Source organism: Berghia stephanieae, chromosome 6 (assembly GCF_034508935.2).
Source record: "Berghia stephanieae isolate SIO BIC M18660-M18661 chromosome 6, UCSD_Bste_1.3, whole genome shotgun sequence".
In the NCBI taxonomy this organism is placed as follows: Eukaryota; Metazoa; Mollusca; class Gastropoda; order Nudibranchia; family Aeolidiidae; genus Berghia; species Berghia stephanieae.
Window position 1 is genome coordinate 13,307,303 of NC_088365.1, and position 22,500 is coordinate 13,329,802.

Genomic DNA, 22,500 nt, shown 5'->3' on the forward strand with positions numbered 1-22,500 from the left:
GAACTCGATTTGCAACAGGTCATCTTTATCTTGCATTATTAATTGCTGATATTCTGTCAATTCACTGGTTAAAGATAAGCTAATCTTACACCAACTTAATATTTATTTTACTATTTCATACAATAGAAACATACTTGATAATGCTGTTACTGTTTGGAGAAATGACATTCTAACAATCAGAATTGAAACTCATATTCTCATTGGAGATCAGCATAATATTTTTCATAGAAGGTATCATGGGAGTGAAAGAAATTACTAAAACACACGACAAAAACAAAAAAATAAACACATTATCCCATTGTAACTAGCCAACAATGCAAACATATTAGATTTCATATGATGCCTGTTATTAACTTCGAGCTAACAACCATTACACAGATAAATGTAAAAGGTACCATTCAGTTTTAAATAAATAGTAGGTGACATACCTTCCTCATGCACTGGGGTTGCCCCAGCAGACTGCAACTCAATGTATATCTGAGCATTCCAACTACCAAGGATATTACACTTTCTCCATTCGTCATGGTTTAGGTCCAATGCAACATAATTTAGACCACACAACAGATGGCTGAAAATTAAAAAAAAAACACCCAGCAACATACAAATCATTTAGTTAGCAGATTCAAAAATTCTAAAGCAATAATATCAATTCAATATGATTGAAACATAATGTAGACATTTAAGCTAATTTAGTTCACCTAGAGATTGAATAACGGTACAAGAAAATAAATCACTTGTCATAAGAAGTTACAAACAAATATGTGGTTAGGTAGGGTACACACAAGAATAAAAGATAATCGAGAAGCGAAAGTAAGGCAAGTATTGGAAGAAACATTATATTGAGTATTAGCGCTTTCATTTATCCATTATTGTTTCATCATTTCATATTTGGCGATTCTAGCTGGTACTACAATCATAAAATTAGCGATACTATCAATTCATTTTTCGTTACATAGGATAGGTGTCAGAATAATCTTCATACATCACACATCTAAGGAAAAAAAGTAATGAGTTAGTACTTACTTGGATGTTTCTTAATTAGAGTTGATGAAAAAGTAGGTAACTGAAACTGGCGCTCATCATATTGGACAGCAAACAGGAAACAAAATGACCAAGTCAATGATTGTAGATGCCATCTACTAGTAAGTTGTGGATCGTATTGACACGACTATGTCACTAAATAAATAGATGCATAATGTCACAACAAAAACAACAAAATGATGTAAACTTATATTGCCTATATACATTTAATGAGAAAATATGATTTTAACTGACTTTTCCGTAGTAAAATCATGGGGGTTAAACGGCCCTCAAATAAGAAATAAATAGGACTTTCGAGTATTTTACTATGCAAGTCATGTGGGCCAAATGGACCCCAATTCAGGAAATAGGACTTTCTAGTATTTTTCTCTTTGCAAGTCATGGGGGCCAAATGGACCCCAAATCAGGAAATAGGACTTTCTAGTATTTTTCTCTTTGCAAGTCATGGGGGCCAAATGGACCCCAAATCAGGAAATAGGACTTTCTATTTTAGTATGGAAATAGGGTTAAATGGCCAAAATATGGAAACAAGGCTGGTGGTTGGTTGGGCAATATGATCAAAACTCTCGTTGATCAGGATATAGATAGTATGAGCTTGGCTAAGAAGCTCATAACATTGCCATCCGGAAGTATAACGGACCAACACACAAAACTGTGTGTATCCATGAACGTTTATAATCGGGTTAATACAGTTCAGTGAGCATTACTCATAAACGCGGATGGCAAAAAACAATAAGAAAGACTTGAGTGACGTCATCTTCGAACTACACTGTAACTGTAAGGCCTGGAATGCCCTATTGATGATGATGATGATGATGATGATGATGATGATGATGATGATGATGATGATGATGATGATGATGATGATGATGATTTGTGCGAAGAGCGACCCCTATTGTACTAATTTTGCTATCAAATCTCCCGTCATAAGTTTACACTTCTGCATAATATGGATATTGAGTGATTGAGTGCATACTGGGTGTATTTCCCCTTCGCTTTTTGTTCCAATTTTGGCATCGACGACTGTGATGGTGGGGGGAGGGGGGAGGGGGGAGGGGGGGGGGGGCTGGCAGTGGTGGACTATTGCCAGAAAACGATTGGATAACGAATTAAGAGCTGGTAGCTGGTAGTGGTTTGGGGAAGTCGAGTCTGGCAATTTTTTTTTTTAATGATTATAAAAATTCTTTCAGCTTTGTGTCTGACCCTGATTCATAAACACCTTGTCAGATTTTTTATCCTACACAACTGCCTGCTCCATAATTTTTCCTCTTTGATGATATCGTGTATTTTATAAATAAGAATGGGGCCACTCAAACTCAAAACTCTTCGTCCTTGTCCTGTCGTGTCCAATGATGTTTATTTATTGTGATGCGGAAAAGAGTTCACCACAGCGGAAACGCTATTGTGAAGCGTCTGTGGTGTAATGTAATGGCAGCACGTCTGACCGGTAATTAGGTCTGAGGTTCCAGTCCCATTCGAGGAGGCAGGCTGATTTTTTTTCCGTGGGGGTGGGGGGGGGGGGGGGTCTTGCAATTTTGATTGTTCTTTCTGATTTGTCTGACACTGTTTCATAGACACCTTTTACAGATTAAAAAAAAATCTTTCACCAATACCTGCTCTCCAATTTGCCAAACGTTGCCTTCTGATCGTCATTGTTACATATTAAAGTTGATTTGTGGCCATTGTGTGTGCACGCGCGCCGGCGCGTTTATCTTTAGTCTATAGACCTAACAGTCTACACGTCGCCAATCCCCAGGACACTACTAATACTAATACACTGTAAACTGAATTACATACTGACACCCCCTTTGATTTTTTTCTTCTTCACTAAACACTTTTTTTTTCATGTTTTGTTATAGTGTTGTAATGTTTGTACAATAATACCGTATTGACCAAGCTACCCCCCCCAACTTCAAACCTGTTCTCTGGTCCTTCATACACTAGTACACACACACACACACACACACACACACACACACACACACTGACACACAAACACACACAGACTCTTTCCCCCACGCACATACCGGTAACCATGTCTTTTGTAGTGGACACGGTCATATTGATAATACAAGATTGATACTCAGTTCTCAGTAAATTACAAAACACTTTAAAAAAAAAATTTGGCCAGGAAACATTTTCGTCATTTTCAATCAATTTAGATTGACCCCATCTTTTTTTTTTTCTCAAACATGACACTTCAAAATTGTCAAACATGGCACTTCAAAATTGTCAAACATGACACTTCAAAATTGTCAAACTTGACGTTTCAAACGTTTTCAAACATGACACTTCACATGTCTCACATGTGACACCTCAAAATTCTTAAATTCAAATGTTACACCTCAAAATTCTCAAATGTTACACCTCAAAATTCTCAAATGTTACACCTCAAAATTCTCATATGTTACACCTCAAAATTCTCAAATGTTACACCTCAAAATTCTCAAATGTTACACCTCAAAAGTCTCAAACTTGACACTTCAAAATTCTCAAATGTGACACTTCAAAACTCTAAACTGTGACACTTGAAAATTCTCAAACGTGACATTTTAAAAGTGTCAAACACAACCCTTCAAAATTCTCAAATGTCACCTTTCAAAATTCTCAAACGTGGCACTTTAATGTTCTCAAACGTGACACTTGAAAAGTCTCAAACGTGACACTTCAAAATTCTGAAATGTGACACTTTAATAGTCTCAAACTGTCAAACCTGACACTTCCAACAAGTGTCAAGTTTGAAACTTTCTTGTCCACGCTCCTCTTCCTGTCAGGCCAAAACGTCATCAGATTACCGACTGTTTTGGCCGTCCACAGTTTGGTCGTTTCAGTCTCCACTAGTGCGGCTATTTGGTCTTGTGGTATGACACTTACTTTCGGATCTGAAGATCCTGGGCTCGAGCCTAGCTCGGCGTATAGATGAGTTGTGGGGTAGTTGCACACATATGTAATGGCTTATGATCGCATAGTGGTGTTTTTCATAGATGGTAGTATTATCCTTTGCGTTGTGTTGTAGATGTTAATAATGACGAAAGAGTTCAAGGGCCGGTGATGATAATTGAATGCACAACACCAAAACATTCAAATAAAAGTCCAGATTCCAAGTTTCATTTCTTACAGTTTATTTGTTTGTGATAAATTCAAAATCCAAATCATGATAAATTCCAAATCCAAATCAAATAGCATGGTCATAATTCAATCAGTTTCATAAATTCCAAATCCGTAAAATCAGTCCACATGTAAAGTCAGTTTGCCTAAGTAACCATTTTCAATATACGTGGAATATTTCTAAGTTCGTAAAAGCAAATAAATGATGGTGAGCACAAAAGGTTTAAAGTGTGCAGCTCATGGTCAAGTTGAATCCTCCCGTTTTCCTCGAAACATCCTCTTTTATCCCTATCAAAATTTTACCCACAGTTCCATTGTTCCACGCCCCTTGCAGTTTTGACAGTTCCCTGTCAGTCTATAATCCAACCCCTAAGAGTAAGACCAAATCATAATCAAACCTGAAACGTCAATTCCTACATATTGGTGTTAAACCCCGCCTTTTATGATATAATATTACTTTTGGTAAACGTTAGTTCAGTACGCCCAAATAATCTGTACGCCCAAATAATAAATTCCAACTATAATTTGATGCTATTATCCCCAATAACCAAGTAACACCGATCAAAGAAAGTAATTTTCTAGTACTCAATATAATGACCAATCCTTTAACTTTGGAACGTAAAACTGTCCTAGACTACTCAATATAATGACCAAGTTTAACTGATATACAAGCACTGTGAACTCATTAAACCCACTTGCTATAAGCTAACTCTCTTACATACGCCCCTTTCTTAGAATTTAAATTGACTTTAAAACAATTTCAATTCAAAAAAATTACAGTGAGAGATTAAATATATATGTAATGTCCAACTAAAATGTAATAAATAAATGTTAAAATGATAATACTTATACCAGTTAAATATTTAAAAACTTTAAACTTTAAATTCAAAAACACCAAAGTTGATTACAACATTCATATATATCAATTATAGGTTTTATAGTATTACAACATTGATAAATTCACAAACATCAAATTTGATTACAACATCTAAATAGATATATATATCGATTATAGATTATTTTTTTTTCTTTCAAATTACAACATCAACAGTAAGGTATCTATCATTTAAAAGTGATTAAAATTTAAATTTACCAACACGAAAGTTGATTAAACATTTATATATTTATCGATTATACTTTTTAAGGCATTACAACATTGACAGTAAGATATCAAGTAATTAAAAGTTCAAAGAAAAAATATCTTTTCACCTTAACTTCCATCTTCATAGCAATAAAAGTGTTTAATTCTCGTCATATCCCATCACACATAAATAGTATTGCGTGAAAAAGGATGGTTCAAATTCCATTTGTGATATACTCACGTTGTCTTATTCAATCTCAAATTCAACTCTTCACGACATGGGTGATAATTTCAGCTTCCATGTATGTCTACTCATTTACTGACATATCAAAACCAGTACCTTGTATATTCCCTTATATTGTATGATTCCATTTAAACAACATTATTACATTAATTCCTACTTATAATATGTGGTACAAATAATGTATTATAGACATCTAGATCCATATACGAAGGATTACATTTCAATTAGTAATAAAAAATATTTAAAAATAAATCATAATAATAGCATTATCATCATTTTAAAATTCAAGTTGAAGTTATTATCATTCATTGTTCATTGTTGATGTTTCAATTTTTTAAGCTTTTTAAGTCATCAGGGTGTAGTTTACAACTTCATTGATATCAAATTGTTCTTTGTGGTCATCCATCAGAGGTCACATTTCTCAGTAATCCGTTCGTTTTGAGAATGGTCATCCTGTAAAAATTGTCAGTAATTGTTAATTAAGTCATTGTCTCCATTAAGAATGAGTTTTCATGTAATGAAAAAAATATATCAACTATAAGAGTTGAGGTGGATTGTATCTAGTCTACGTGTTGCATTGTTGTGTGTGTTGTGGTCACTGAATAGCCCAAGTGTCATAAATTCAATTTAATTATTGTTAATTAATTAAAAACTTTTTCCTCTGTAAATGTCTTCGAATTATCACCATAATGTCTTCACATTCAAATATTTAGTGTTTAATAAATAATCAGACATTAGTCTGTCCGACTTGTTCACATCACATATTTAGTGTTTAGTAAATAATCAGTCATTAGTCTGTCCGACTTATTCATATTTAGTACAGTGTAAATAACTAAATAAGTAAAATCTAACACAGTATGTGATTGTGGGCTGTTACTAAAGTGACCAACTTTTGAATTAGTGTGTTGTATTTGTTCGAGTCTTTTGAATTTGGGACGAAAAAAGACTCTACAGGTAGCAAACGTATGCTTAACCTGTTGGGTTGTTTCTGGTCTTGTGACGTCGCTGTAATCCATTCATCTCCGGCATCTGGGTCGATTCTCCTCGTTGATATTTGTGGTTGTCTTGTGTATACGTTGAGTCTCATTGTAGATGAAATTGTAAAAATTCAAGATTAACTGTGTGCGAGATCTTGAATTTAAATGAAGTTTGACTTATCCAGCAAGTCAAAAGAAAGTTGTGAACTCAGCCATGTGTTGACACAGAGTTCGTGTGTAGTAGTCGACAGAGGTCGTGTGTTGTAATTGTCTGTGTTTGTTGATCGAGTTTTGATGAGGTGGCATGTGAGTACACACCAGGTAGATGATGTAATCTGTAGAGTACCGGTGGGTGACGTGAGTCCAAACACCAGGTAGATGATGTAACAATAACGTAGTCTAGTAGTGTATGTAGTAGGGTCGAATAAGGTCAACAATATTTTCGTTATTTGAACGCAGGTTGTTGAATATCATACGATAATGAATCCAAGGAAATCGCTCATGTGGCGTTTTGCGATACTTTTTCCTGCATTGTCTTATATACATATATAGCCTTTATCTTTTACAATGATACTAAGACAGGCGTTATTATAATATTCAATGTTTATAAGTTGTAGATATGGGTGCTGCACACTTGTATATTGACATAAGTTTAAATTTGAATACGCTCACCACTGAATATGATGGAAGTAGTATTGTTCACAATTGGACATCATTTTTGTAAAAACAATCGTATCTTGAACGTTTATGTAATTATTGACATCGTACATCGTTGGGTATTGTTGTCGTAGAAGTAAATACAAGTAATCCAATTGTTCAATAAAGAATGTAAATATAAAAAAGGTTCATGGAAGAAATCTGTGTTGATACAGATATTATTTTATGAATTCTGTCAAGTTTGTATAAGTTGAAAGGTACGATGTAATTGAGGTTGCTGTGTATTTGTAGTCTGTAGATTGTGTTGATTCTGGACGTATCAATGGCGTAGTCGAGATTGTTACTCCATTTTAATGTATTCGTGGATAGACCAAAGGGATTAGGACATTTCCCGACCTCTGTTGTGGCTGTGTTTGAGTTGCCTCTGTCGTTGTCATCAGCGTTCCCGTTATGACTGATGGTTGCAAGTGTCCTCTTTCGTGATGACTGTATCATGTTTTAGTGCAAACACTACTTCTGCCTTTGATTAACTCGAATTATTCCCCTTAGAAAATCCCTAATTTAATGAAATATGATTTTGTTTATGTTATCGTAGCACTTCCTACCATTTCAACTGATTGCCGATTGATTACACACTTAAGATTTGACAATTGAACATAACTTCTTCTTCAACTCAGTTACACACTTTATGATATAAATGTTAAATTCAAACCACGCAGTAAATATTGATTACAATTACAACAGCGAATCTATAGGAGAAAAATATGATAATCAAAATATTTGCAGAAACGATATACACTCTGGTCAATAAAAATTCAATGTTTCGCGCCTTTGCCCTCGGCTTATAAAAATATTCATATAACTCATTGCGACGTTATCTCGCGCCTCTTAATATAGCATTGATAATTGTGTGCGCTTTAACCACGCGCATCGTATTTATAAAAATTCTCCGCCTTCTGCATCATTTCATAATGTTAAACCATGCGCTTTAATCAAACGCAAAATAAAATATTCCCGAACGCCTCATTCCTGCGTCTCGTAATTTAAACCGTGTGCACTTTAATTACCGCGTCTTACATCACTGCGCTTATTTACCCAATATGCATATACAGCATTTTACCATATGGGTTACTTATAATTCGCTGATTCTTAACAAGTTAACCACTTGTGTCACAAATATTATCAGCTCACATGACATGGTAATGCATTTTCAATATTTTGTTATTCTTCCGTAATAACATTTTAACTCCCATTACAAGACATCAGTCTTTCATAATAATTAATACTCCGTCATTTTATTTGTTCTCCGACTTTAAACCAAAAGTCCGTTATTCCGTTATTATGAGAATATGTCTCCTTTAAAAATCACGATTAAACGCGTTTCAAAACAAAACTAAACAAAACAACGATTGACTCATATTCCGCATAAATCATTTCAACTTAATTTCCAGTGATAAAATCCAAATGTCTTATGTAATCTATTATAACGCCATGTCTCATTACACAACTAAATAAGCTCTGTTGTCGATTACTTGGCTGCGTTAACCACACATTTATTACCAAGAATACAAACAGATATAAAACTTTGCTCTTTGTCATGAACCCATGAATCTCAAAGAGTCAATATCAACCTACCAATTCATCCCTATTGACGGGAGAGAAATATAATCAATGATGTTGTAATATAACAATAAATACCATAAGACATTTTTCAATTATCAAAACTTAGAATTTACGTGTTTTTATTGCCATCGTCTTCTTGAGTCATTTTGACAGAAAATAAAACGTAACAACCTTAAATAATGGACCAACTGTTTATGTAATTCCAACAGTAACATACAAAAATTGAAATAAAAATCGACACATCTTTGTTACTGATATTAACAAAACATTGCCATTAACGGTACAAATTAATATTCGAAGATCTATTCCGAAACGCTTGATTGTAAGTAAACGCATTTTCATTTATTTTGAAAAATAAAACGCACTAAAATATTCATTTAAATACTGCAATTTTTATTTTCATCTCTCCCTCTCTTCTTTTAATTAATAAAATACGTATAGCATCAATGCATTATTATTATTATTATATTATTATTATTATTATTATTATTATATTATTATTATTATTATTATTATTATTATTATTATATTATTATTATTATTATTATTATTATTATTATTATTATTATTATTTTGCCGTTCTATAATATATTGTTTTCACTTTTTGAATATAATATATTGCCCTATATATCTATATTTTTTAAAATTTCCTTTTCTATCTGTGACTCTTAATTTAAATATTATTTAGTATATTTATTTATTTTTTTAAAATATGTCTTTTGTCAGAATTTTAGGAATCATCTATAATTTCAATATTTTTTTTTCATATTTCAATACAAAATAATTCCACTGCTTCACCTTCAAAATTGATATTCATTTTCTTTCCCAAATAAAACTATTTTCCTATCTGTTCACAATTTTCACTTCAAAATTCGAGTCTCACAAAAACTTTAATAGATGTTAACACCGCAACAATATACATTTCTTGTGTTTCCATGGTTCGGAATGATAACATCTTTACATCATGGTATCAGGGCTCCAAATAAAGATATATAAGAATCCTGATTCACGACACCAAATTAGATACATAATGTGGCGTAGTTGCACACATATGTAATGGCTTATGATCGCATAGTGGTGTTTTTCATAGATGGTAGTATTATCCTTTGCGTTGTGTTGTAGATGTTAATAATGACGAAAGAGTTCAAGGGCCGGTGATGATAATTGAATGCACAACACCAAAACATTCAAATAAAAGTCCAGATTCCAAGTTTCATTTCTTACAGTTTATTTGTTTGTGATAAATTCAAAATCCAAATCATGATAAATTCCAAATCCAAATCAAATAGCATTGTCATAATTCAATCAGTTTCATAAATTCCAAATCCGTAAAATCAGTCCACATGTAAAGTCAGTTTGCCTAAGTAACCATTTTCAATATACGTGGAATATTTCTAAGTTCGTAAAAGCAAATAAATGATGGTGAGCACAAAAGGTTTAAAGTGTGCAGCTCATGGTCAAGTTGAATCCTCCCGTTTTCCTCAAAACATCCTCTTTTATCCCTATCAAAATTTTACCCACAGTTCCATTGTTTCCACGCCCCCTTGCAGTTTTGACAGTTCCTTGTCAGTCTATAATCCAACCCCTAAGAGTAAGACCAAATCATAATCAAACCTGAAACGTCAATTCCTACATATTGGTGTTAAACCCCGCCTTTTATGATATAATATTACTTTTGGTAAACGTTAGTTCAGTACGCCCAAATAATCTGTACGCCCAAATAATAAATTCCAACTATAATTTGATGCTATTATCCCCAATAACCAAGTAACACCGATCAAAGAAAGTAATTTTCTAGTACTCAATATAATGACCAATCCTTTAACTTTGGAACGTAAAACTGTCCTAGACTACTCAATATAATGACCAAGTTTAACTGATATACAAGCACTGTGAACTCATTAAACCCACTTGCTATAAGCTAACTCTCTTACAGAGTCCTTGGGAAAGGCTCTTTGCTTACATTCTCTCAGGTGTAAAATGAGTACCTGGCCGGTAACAGCGATGTCTCTGTCGAAAAAAAAAAATGTAATATCACCTAACAGGCGCCTTGTCCCGTCCTAAATGTTAAGTGTTGCTGTTGATCAGGACTCTTTGTAAAGCGATTTGAGCACGTTTAGTGGATATTGAGCTATATAAAAGCTCGATTTTTTTTTTGGATTTTCTTTTGGTTTAGTGTGGAGGAGAAGAGACCGTATGAAGCTCTCGCCACTGGGTGCTTGCCTAGTTATCGTGTCGAGTTTATAGGGTAAATAGTAGTAGCAGTAGTAGTCCTTCAGATCCATTAGGCCCATAGAGCCGGTTTCTATACCGGTTTCTATAGCGTGAAACAGACAATAGCAGTTGCTTGCTATCCTTTGTTAGGCAGGACGTTAGTCTATCACAAAGTGCTTTCCACCAGACGTAACAGACCCAGCTACCCATTCACTGCTGGTAAATAGGTAATTAAAAATAGCTAATTAAATGTGGGGTTCAAAAATAATATCTACATTGGTTTTAATAATAAAGTTCTTTAGAATAAGTACATGTCAATAGTTGTGTATATTTTATTTAATGAGACATAGACAAGCGTTCTTTACTTTTCGTCAATTCGTTTTAGGCGTGTTCGTTACATACTTGTCATTCAGAGCAATTTTAGTTTGAGCTTAAGGTTTTATATAGAGCAATATCCACTAAACGTGCTCAAGGTGCTTTACAAAGGGTCACCGACCGACATCAACAAGTAAAATGAATAAAGAGACATGTCGCCTGCAAGGCGATTTTACATTTTCTTTCTGACAGAGACTGCGCAGTTAACACCCATGTACTCATTTTACACCTGAGTACGGTGAGATAATGTGAGTAAAGACCCTTTTCCAAGGACACAAATATGCGCCGAGCGAGGCTCGAACCCAGGACATTCCGATCCGAAAGCGCGTGCTTTTATACCACAAAACCACATAGCCGCACAATTTGGGAGTTTATCCCGTTTTCTTAACGTTAATCGGACAAAAACAAAAACAAGCCCCAAACAAAACAAAAGAAAAAAGAAAAAAAAAATAATTGTGTTTTGTGAGAACAAGAAAGGGCTCTGTACAAATGTTGATTCAATGTGTTGTCTCAATGTGTTGTTGATTCAGTGTGTTGTTTCAATGTGTTAGTGTGGTGGCACCAATCAAGTGTGGACAAGGACTCTCCTCAAACCCTTGGCTTTTCTGACTTTTCACGGTTAGTAATCCTGTGGCTTTGTGCTCTCGTGCCGACCTGCCAGCTACTACCAACATTTCGTAGAACCACGGATTTTTTTTTTTTTTTGGCTCCAAACCGACAATTATATAAAGATCTTTGATTCAATAAAACTTCTTGAAAACCATGTTTTTGTTGTTGCCGTAACTAGTCTATAAGGGAGTTAAAAGCAATATTTTAACATGTTAATATTAATGACAAATTGGTAATTTTTACTTGTATTTCTAGTTTTAGTGTCTGATATGTTAACCCCCTCCTCACTATCCATAGGAAAATCATCACATTCGTTACGATGCAACCAACAGTTTTCTCATTCTGATATTTTTGTACATCACAAATTATTTAAAAAAATATTTTTTTTCTAGCGATAAAAATTAGGCACTGGACAATATTATGTATAGAATGTACTTGTTCCTTTTCTGTTTGAGTAGAAAAGAATCTATTTTTGTGTTGGGTGGGTGTGAATTTTCAGGGAAAATTATGAAAATGCCTGGTAATGAGAGAGTTAAAACGAAAACTACGAATTTTTCCAAGTCCAGGTAGGCAGATCTGTCTAGTGGTATGGTACTCGCCTTTTGAACATTAGGTCCCTGGTTCGAGTCCCGATCTAGGTGGCGCAAAGTGGAGTCCTTGAAAAGATTTTTTACTTAGCCTTCATTCTCTCACCGCACTCATGTGTAAAATCAGTAGCTGGCTTGGTAACAGCGTTGCCTCTGGAGAATTAAAAAAAGAAAATAGTAAGAGCACCTCACGGACGTCATTTCTCCTCCTACATTATGTTTAGTGTTGTTGTTGGCTTAGGACCTTATTTACAGTGGTTTGAGCACATTTTGGTGACATTACTCTAAAAAAAGCAGATACTAAAACGTTTTTGTTTATATTCATCTTAACAACGCCCCTACCACACATTATCTTATTCGTCTCTAGTGTTTCATTCATCCTGTATTGTTGATAAAGGGGAAACCCGAAACGTCCATTTTATCTGTTTTCGTATGTTAAATTGAAGCTTATCTACATTTAATTACACACTTATTTATTTCTTCGAGCTTCGAGCAGCAACATTTTTACATTACGTGTGTTGCGAAAGGCCGTCATTTAAATAGCATCAATATTGAACTTCACAGGAATTATCCGGGTTCTTCGCCAGTCAGGACGGAACACGATCCGATACATGAGACCCTTTGATTGGCTGGGTTTATTGACACTCCCCATCTCTTGCTTATTATTAGAGCTAGACCCCACTCGTTGGCGGCTCACCCCACCCCCCCCCTCCCTCCTCCCTCAACAGCCCTTTGGGGCCGCTATTAGCCCTTCCATAATCGATGTTCATAAGCAATTTCTCTCTCTCTCTCTCTCTCTCTCTCTCTCTCTCTCTCTCTCTCTCTCTTTCTCTTTTTCTCCCTCTCTCTTTTTTTCTCTCCCCCCCCCCCCCCCACCCTATCCCTCTCCCCCCCACTCTCCCCTCTCTTTCCTCTCTCTCTATCGTTTTTAAATAAGCAATTTCTCTGTGTCTCTTTCTCTCTCTCTCTCTCTCTCTCTCTCTCTCTCTCTCTCACTCACTCTCACTCTCACTCTCTCTCACTTTCTCTTTCTTTCTCTCCCTCTCTCTCTCCCTTCCCCTCTCTCTCTCTCTCTCTCCCCCTCCGCTCTCCCCCTTCTCTCTCTCTCTCTCTCTCTCTCTCTCTCTCTGTCTCGCCGTTTCCTATTGGAATGGGTTAAAAATTATACCACCCTCAAACAGTCCAGCTAAACTATATTATAGATTTAAAATGCAAGATGGAACACGGGCTGGGGGTGGAATTGAACCTGTGCCAAAAGGTCCATTTTCTATTCCAAAGGTCCATTCCGGGGGGAGAAAAATAATAGAAAAAGAAAATGAAGAAAAAGGATGTGTTTTATTATTATGTGCCCCATCCCAGTGCTGCCAACTGTATGCCAAAAAAGTATATTATTATGTGTATGCTTTTTTCACCTTTGTAAGATTGTATGCATTTTTCTGTCGTCAGATCATACTTTTTTTTTCATGATAATCAAATCTTAACATCCTAATTTAAAGTTGTTTTAATTCTGTTTCTCATAAAGTTTCTTAGTAGCAATCTCCATGCTTCCTGCAATTTCATTCCTTCTATTCTTTATCCAGTTCATTCCGAGATATCTGGGTGGGGTTCCTGACCTCCCATTGTGGACAGGGAGCTACTTACAGTGTCTTCTATCCCCTTATATCTGTTTTCCAACATGTTTTCTGTCTTTATCTTGGAATGAGATTGCTTGGTTTTGTCCTGGTCCTGGCCAGATACCCTATCTGGGAGGAAAGTAGTCAACTGTATAGATAGAGTTTTAAGAGATTATGTTTTTTTTGTTTTGTTGATCATATCTCTGTTATGTATTGTTTTATTTTTGTTTTACATTTATGACTTGTAAACATTCGAGTGTGTTACTTTTAGTGGCCTTTTAGTGGGGACTTATGCTTGTTTCAGGATGAGACATTTGGATCATCTCAAATTGAGTACACTGATAGTGTGTTCTTGGAATCTACATGTGTTCCCTATTTGAACCAATTCCTCTCTGTCTTCCTTTTCTTGGATATATTAATTGTAATTTTAGAACTTTTTACTATCCCATTTTCTTCTTTTTTACTGGCGTTGATATGAGCTAAATGTTTTCAAGCGCCGTAAAACCCTTAAAAACAAAACGAAAAAAAAACAAACAAAAAACAAACAAACAAACAAAAAACAAACAAACAAAAAAAAAAAAAAAAAAAAACAAAAATACAAAACAAAACACACAACAAAAAAACGAACAACCCGATATTTTTATCCTGGATAAGTACGATGGGTTACTTTCTTCCTCACCCCCCCCCCCCACCCTCCGGCTCCCCCTCAGCTCCCAAAAGGAAGATTGATGAGAACCAATGAAAATAATTCCCTTTGTATTTTCTTACGAGCTATAATAATCGATGTGGAAATAAGATGTAAATAGAATTCTAATGTATTCGATTATACAGTATTGTTAGCCACAACAATCGATCTGGTAGTAAGATGCAACGTGTATCGAATTCAAATGTATTCGATTACAGAGTATTGAAATCTTTTTAGAGTTAGAGGAAGGAGGCTAAATATTCAGTTTTTACGAAAAATTTAAGTGTTCACGTCCGTGCGAGTTTTTTCGTGTAATAGGTGTATACATCGGTATATTTTGTTATGGTATATTATTTGTTTGTTTGAGACTTTGGGCAGGCGTGAATGTGTGTGTGTGTGTGTGTGTGTGTGTGTGTGTGTGTTTGAGAAATAGATTGGCAGGCAGGCAAGCAGGCAGAGAGAGAGAGAGAGAGAGAGAGAGAGAGAGAGAGAGAGAGAGAGAGAGAGAGAGAGAGAGAGGTGGGTGGGTTGGTTGATAGATGGATGGAATGGCGGGTTGACAAGATCAGTAGTAAATCACCAGGTTTTTGGTTTTCAGGCTTTGATTCTTATATTCACCTGGGTCGAGGGATGCAATGGTCGTGTGTGTGTGTGTGTGTGTGTGTGTGTGTGTATATAATGGAATTTGATTCGATGCGACCCCTTGGGGAACAAATAAAATTGAGCTTAAAAAGCAACTTCTTGAGCTTATAATATTATAGCGGCATACCCACTAAACGTACCCAACAGGAACATTTTACATGTAGCATGAGATATGGCGCATAAGGCGATAGATAATATTACACTTTTTTCGGATAGAGACAACGGTATTAACGGCCAGTATGGTGAAAGAATGTGAGTAAAGAGTCTATTTAAAGGACTCAGTTATGCACCGCTCGGGACTCGAACCCTGGACCACCGCTTAGCATTTTGTGTTTTTATATTTAGTGGATAATGAATGCTCTGTATAAGAGCTCATTGTTTTGTGGTATACTTTGGTATAAATAAATATATCGATGGTCAGAGGATCAAACCTCTGAAGTCCCGATTTTCACGATCGACGGATCAAACCTCTGAAGTCCCGATTTTCACGATCGACGGATCAAACCTCTGAAGTCCCGATTTTCACGATCGACGGATCAAACCTCTGAAGTCCCGATTTTCACGATTGACGGATCAAACCTCTGAAGTCCCGATTTTCACGATTGACGGATCAAACCTCTGAAGTCTACGTACGAGCTTTGCTCACTATGTTGTTTTTCATTTTGGGCGGATCAGACCTCTGATATCATCGATATTTTGTTATAATTCAAACTTTCTCATACAGCAATTAGGAGGAGACCGCCATTTGCTTGGTCTCTTACCGTTTTGAGCACATATTGAGTGGAAGATTGCAACCGGAAGTAGTCATCTCTTAGCATTTTGAACAAATTATATTTAGCGACAATGCTCTGTATAAAGAGTCATTTTTTGTTGATGTAGACTTTTTATATTAATATGTATCTAAATATATTGTTATTATTTCATATTCTCAGACGGCAAGTCCGAGGTGACCGCCACGTGCATGTTGTGGGTCCGCCTGGTCACCGAGCAGATGCTCCACAACGCCGTGACCATCAGGCTGGACAAGATGACCGTCCAGGCCTTCCTGTCCCCGTTACTCAGCTACTTCCGGGATGCCCTGGCCTCCATCCTGGCCGTCAACAACGCCAACGTGTTCGTCATCAACGTGGAGGACGACACGGACGTCCCCGAACAGATCCTCAACGTCTCCGTGTCGGTGCGCAAGGACTCGGTCCTGGTCAAAGGTCAGACACGTGACGTCTTCTACCGGCAGGAATATCTGAGGGAGGTCGTCTACCTCCATCGAGAACGGCTGGCCAATCTCTCCAAGGCTTTGGTGAGTCATGGAAATATTACTTGACCCTCTTTCACCTTCCAATGTATGACCGGTAATCAGAAGGTCTGAGGTTCGATCCCCAGTCGAGGTCGACTGATTTTTTGGGATTGTTTTTTTTTTCTTCTTGTATTTTTCTTTCTTGCTTTGTCTGGCACCTTTTATACACACTTGTTGTGATCATTATCCTATACCTTCCCCCCATTCCTTCATTCCTCCTTGCTCCCAAAACTGAAAACCTTGGACTTCCTTGTTTTTTTAGGGTTCCAAATTAGACAGATTCTAATGTTCCATAATTTTTTAATTGATTATTTTTGGTGTATTTGTTTTTTTTTAATTTTTAAAATTTATTTATTTATTTATTTATTTATTTATTTATTTATTTATTTATTTATTTATTTATTTATTTATTTATTTATTTATTTATTTATTTATTGCTTGGTGATTTAATGTTTACACATGACATGATTGGTAGTTTTTATGTTCCTGGCATCCCCCCACCCCCCCGGGCTTTGCGTTCTTGCTTGTGGTATGTCATTCGCCTTTGGAACGGTTCTGTCCAGGGTTCGAGTCCTGATTTGAGCGGCGCAAATTTGAGTCCTTGAAAAAGTCTTTTCATTGACATTCTCTCAACGTACTCAGGTGTGAATTGAGTTCCATGCCGTTAACAACTTTGTCTCCTTCGAAAAAGAATTGTATGTATCGCCTTACAGGCGTTATATCTAGTCCGTTAATGTTAGAGATGCTGTAGGCTGGATACTCCTAGTAAAGCGATTTGAAATCGTTAAGTGGATGATGCGCTATACAAAAGCTCAAAGATTTCTTTGCTTCTTTGCTTTTGGCTTAGGGTGGAAAAATCCTCATTTTGTATGTTTTTCACATCCCTTATTTTTTTGGGGGTGTTTTATGTGGTCTTGTCATACTAGCACAGTGTGATAGTGTTTACATCTCTGCCGCCCCCCCCCCCCCCTCAACCTCTCCTTCCCTTACACAGATACCAGCTAGATCCAAATCTTTCTCTTCCTCCTCCTCCTCCTCCTCCTCCTCCTCCTCCTCCTCCTCCTCCTCCTCCTCCTCCTCCTCCTCCTCCTCCTCCTCCTCCTCCTCCTCCTCCTCCTCCTCCTCCTCCTCCTCCTCCAATGAAAAAGACAAACCGTTCCCCCCAAAAAAATCAGTTATCCTCAACTGGTTATCGAATCTCAGGCACTGATTTTATTTTTTTTTCTAGTATTTTTCTTTCTTGCTGTGTTTGGCAATGTTTCTTACACACTATTTCAGATCTATAGATAGTATGCAGATGACGTCACTCAGGCCTTTGTTATTGTTTTTGCCATCCGCGTTTGTGAGTTGTTCTCACTAAACTGTATTAACCAGACTATAAAAGTTCATGGTTACACAGAGTTTGTGTGTTGGTCCGTTATACTTCCGGATGGCAATGTTGTGAATTCCTTGGCCAAGCGCATTCTATCTATAGATAGTATGAAGTTGACGTCACTCAGGTCTTTGTTATTGTTTTTTGCCATGTTATGCGTTCATGAGTAATTCTCACTAAACTGTATTAACCCGACTATAAACGTTCAAGGCTACACATAGTTTTGTGTGTTTGGTCCGTTATACTTCCGGATGACAATGTTGCGAGCTTCTTAGCCAAGCGCATACTACCGTCAACTGGGGCGACTAAGGCCACCCGGGGTTACTTAGGCCACTTACTGAAAACAAGATTGCTTATTTCAAAAGTTAAATTACATGTAGCTTTTATCTTTTAAATAATTAGAACCCAATAGATCTAATAAGCACTCTTGAATTTAACTTTTTAAAAAGCAACCTTTTTTATTCTACTAAGTGGCCTCAGTAACCCCGGATGGCCTAAGTGCGGCTATGTGGTCTAGTGGTATGACACTCGCTTTCGGATCGGAAGGCCCTGGGTTCGAGCCTCGCGCTCGGCGCATAGTTGAGTCCTTGGAAAAGGCTCTGTACTCACATTCTCTCACCGTACTCAGGTGTAAAATGAGTACCTGGCCGTTAACAGCGTTGTCTTCATCCGAAAAAATTGTAATATCGCCTAACAGGCATGTCCCGTCCTTCATGTTAAATTTTGCTGTTGACCAGGGACCCCTTGTAAAGCGCTTTGAGCACATTTAGTGGATATTGCGCTATATAAAGCTCAATTAAAAAAAAAAGTAACCTCGGTTGACTATATATTACACCAGTGCCTGCTCCTTACTTTGTCTCACATCTTATATATTTTACAAGTTACAAATTCATTGTCTCGTTGAACAAAATCTGATTTCATCCCACCCACCCACCCACCCACCCATCAGGTGTTGCCGTTCGATGACAACCTGTGCCTCCTAGAACCGTGCATCAACTTCGAGTCCTGTCGATCGTTCGTGGCCGAGGGGATTCCCCGCCCTGTGGTGGCGTCCAGGGAGGTTCTGTTCAGGTCCATCCATCCTACACAGGTCTACAAGTGTGTCTGTCCTCATGGATTTGCAGGTGGGTATTGTTGGTGGTGGTGTTGTTGATGGTGGTGGTGAGTGCTGGTGTTGGTAGGTTTGGTGGTGGTGTTGTTGATGGTGGTGGGTGGTGGTGGTGTTGATGATGGATGGTGGTGGTGTTGATGGTGATGGGCTGGGGCAGCGTGGCTCAGCGGTAGGGTCTTTGCTTCGTACCCGAAAGGTTCTGTTCAGATCCATCCATCCTACACGGGTCTACAAGTGTGTCTGTCCTCATGGATTTGCAGGTGGGTATTTTTGGTGGTGGTGGTGGGTGATGGTGGGTGTTGATTGTGGTGGGTGATGGTGTTGTTGATCGTGTTGTTGATGGTGGTGATGGGTGTTGGTGTTGGTAGTGTTGGTGGTGTTGTTGATGGTGGTGGTGTTGTTGTTGATAGTGCTGGTGGATGGTGGTGTTGTTGATGGTGGTGGTGTTGTTGTTGAGAGTGCTGGTGGATGGTGGTGTTGGTAGTGTTGGTGGTGTTGTTGATGGTGGTGGTGTTGTTGTTGATAGTGTTGGTGGTGTTGTTGATGATGGTGGTGGGTAGTGGTGTTGGTAGTGTTGGTGGTGTTGTTGATGGTTGTGGTGTTGTTGTTGGTAGTGTTGGTGGTGTTGTTGATGGTGGTGGTGGGTGGTGGTGTTGGTAGTATTGATGGTGGTGGTGGGTGGTGGTGTTGGTAGTGTTGGTGTTGGTAGTGTTGGTGGTGTTGTTGATGGTGGTGGTGGGTGGTGGTGTTGGTAGTGTTGGTGGTGGTGTTGTTGATGATGGTGGTGGTGGTGTTGATGGTTGTGGTGGTGTTGTTGATGGTGGTGGTGTGAGGTGTTGATTGTGTGGTTGTGTGTGGTGTTGTTGATGTGGTGTGGTGTTGGTAGTGTTGTGGTTGTTGATGGTGGTGGTGGGTGGTGGTGTTGGTAGGTTTGGTAGTGTTGTTGATGGTGGTGGTGGTGGTGTTGGTAGTGTTGGTGGTGTTGTTGATGGTGGTGGTGGTGGTGTTGTGGTTTGGTAGTGTTGTTGTGGTGTTTGATGGTGGGGTGGTGGTGTGTTGGTGTTTGATGGTGTTGATGGTGGTGGTGTTTGTAGTGTTGGTGGTGTTGATGTGGTGGTGGTGTGGTAGTGGTGTTGTGGTTTGGTGGTGTTTAATAGTGTGATGGGTTAGATGTTGATAGTTGTGGCTATTAATAGTGATGGTCACAACTGTTGAATCCTATTCCCAAATCCTCTCATTCCCTCATGGTGTTGCCATCTTTTCTCAATATTCCCCAGCATTTATTTTGGAAGGCATCCAATTTCCTGTCTCCTTCTTCTTTTGTTAGCCTCCGTGTCTCTGATTATATTTTTAAAAGTAGATATAATGTTATAATGTCAACATTGACGGTATGTCGTTTGTATAGATAGATCGAAATTGGATTCAATAGTCTAATGTCACGCGCCCGGCAACGGCCGCCATCTTGGTTCTAAACATAGAAAATCTGTACTTTTTATTCTTCATTCTGGCTAGAAATGTTCATATGCCTTGTGATCAGAATGTGTAAAAGTCAAAACATGATCAAATTTATTTATTTTTTTCCTCTGGATACGCTTTTATGCTCGCCGGGGAAATATTTTATACGGGCGTCCGCCGTTGTTCCGATAGTTTAGAGCCAGTGTTACTAAGTTACCATGCGTCATTAGGAAGGAAGTGACGTTGCGACTGTTGAGTATTGATGTCACCCTGGCCTTTGTTATTGTTTTTTTTTTTTGCCATCCACGTTTATAATTCTCACTAAACTGTATTAACCAGACTATAAACGTTTAAGGTTACACATATCTAGTTTTGTGTGTTGTTCCGTTATACTTCCGGATGGCAATGTTGTGACCTTCTTCGCCAATCGCATACTATCTATTCCTGATGTGTGTTTGTTTTTTTGTATCTACACACAGGTATGAACGCGTCCAAGATGTGTGACACAGAAATCGACCTGTGTTACAGTTCCCCGTGTCACAACGGGGGTACGTGTGTCAGACGGGAGAGTGGCTACACATGCGTCTGTCGAGAGGGATTTGAGGGTGAGTTGCAATGACTAAATAAATAAATGAATTTATAGATATACCGATAAATAAAGATAAATAATTAAGCAAGTAAATAAACATATAAATAAGAATAAATAGATAAATAAATGAGTGAATACATAAACATATGAATAAATAAATACACAAATGTATGAATGAATACATAATTGCAATTTATGACTATATTTACGTTATTCATACACACACACACACACACACACACACACACACACAGAAACAAGTAAATTCATAATTAAAATAAATGAAATAAATGATTTTTAAAAATTGTAAGAAAGGCACGAATAAACTATAAATAAAGAAATGAACATTTTTACAAAGTTCACTATAATAATAATTGAATAAATTAAATAGATAAATAAAAAAAGATAAGTAGACGAAGAAATAGATAAATGAATAAATAAATGAACAAATAGATAGGTGAATAAAGAATTGGTCACTTTTCGAAGTTTACTAGTAATTGGAATAAATAAACGAATAAATAATAGTTAAATAATTAAATAAATAAATCAATAAATGAATAATTAAATAAATATATAGATGAAAAGATAAATGAATAAATAAACAAATGGATGAATGAAAACATAAATTGATGAAATGTCATGATATTCCGAGACTGCCAACGATCATAAAATATGACAACAAAATTCCCGCCATCCTTTGTCTTCCTCACCAGGCGCGGACTGTTCTCTCAACACGTCCAAACCGTTCGATGCCCTCACGTGTCCAAGTGACTTGTGCCGGGGCAAGTCGCAATGCCAGCCCAGGCCGCCGGGGGTTGGGGGCTACGACTGCAAGGGGTGCCCTTCTGGGGGGTTCTACGACGCCCAGTGCCGGCTGAGGTCCAGGTATTTCCAGAAAGGATCGTACTTGACCTTTCCCTCCATCAAGGCCAGGAATCGGTTCAAGGTCAACCTGAGGTCAGTTTATATATATGTTTACTCCCCCCACCCCCCTTTCCCGTCTCGCTGTCTTTCTTTCTCTCTGTCTCCCTGTCCCCCCCCCCCCCCCCCCCCCCCCGCCGTGTCTTTCTCTCTTTCTCTCTCTCTCTCTCTCTCTCTCTCTCTCTCTCTCTCTCTCTCTCTCTCTCCTCTCCTCTCTCTCTCTCTCTCTCTCTCTCCTCCCTCTCTCTCTCCTTCTTTTCTTCTCCCCCCCCCCCTCCGTCTAGCCGATGGTTCAAGTAACC

The 22,500-nt window shown here is 37.5% G+C and overlaps 2 protein-coding genes across 4 annotated transcripts in view; one reads left to right on the forward strand and one right to left on the reverse strand.

Annotated features, from left to right (window-relative positions):
• Nucleotides 1-640, reverse strand: part of LOC144974523 (uncharacterized) — a 1,655-nt gene extending 1,015 nt beyond the window's left edge. The window contains exon 1 of the mRNA XM_078917460.1: nt 429-640. Coding sequence (XP_078773586.1) covers nt 429-609 — 181 coding nt within the window. The 5' untranslated portion in view covers nt 610-640. The remainder of the gene's footprint in view (nt 1-428) is intronic.
• LOC144974521 (protocadherin-like wing polarity protein stan) overlaps nt 1-22,500 on the forward strand; it is a 411,532-nt gene that overhangs the window by 14,850 nt on the left and 374,182 nt on the right. For all 3 annotated transcript variants that reach the window (XR_013645755.1, XM_078917457.1, XM_078917456.1), the window contains exons 2-5: nt 16,389-16,753; nt 19,072-19,246; nt 21,168-21,293; nt 21,991-22,234. Coding sequence is in view for 2 of the 3 variants with exons in the window: in XM_078917457.1 (XP_078773583.1) it covers nt 16,389-16,753; nt 19,072-19,246; nt 21,168-21,293; nt 21,991-22,234 (910 nt within the window). In the remaining variant the exon portion in view is untranslated. The remainder of the gene's footprint in view (nt 1-16,388; nt 16,754-19,071; nt 19,247-21,167; nt 21,294-21,990; nt 22,235-22,500) is intronic.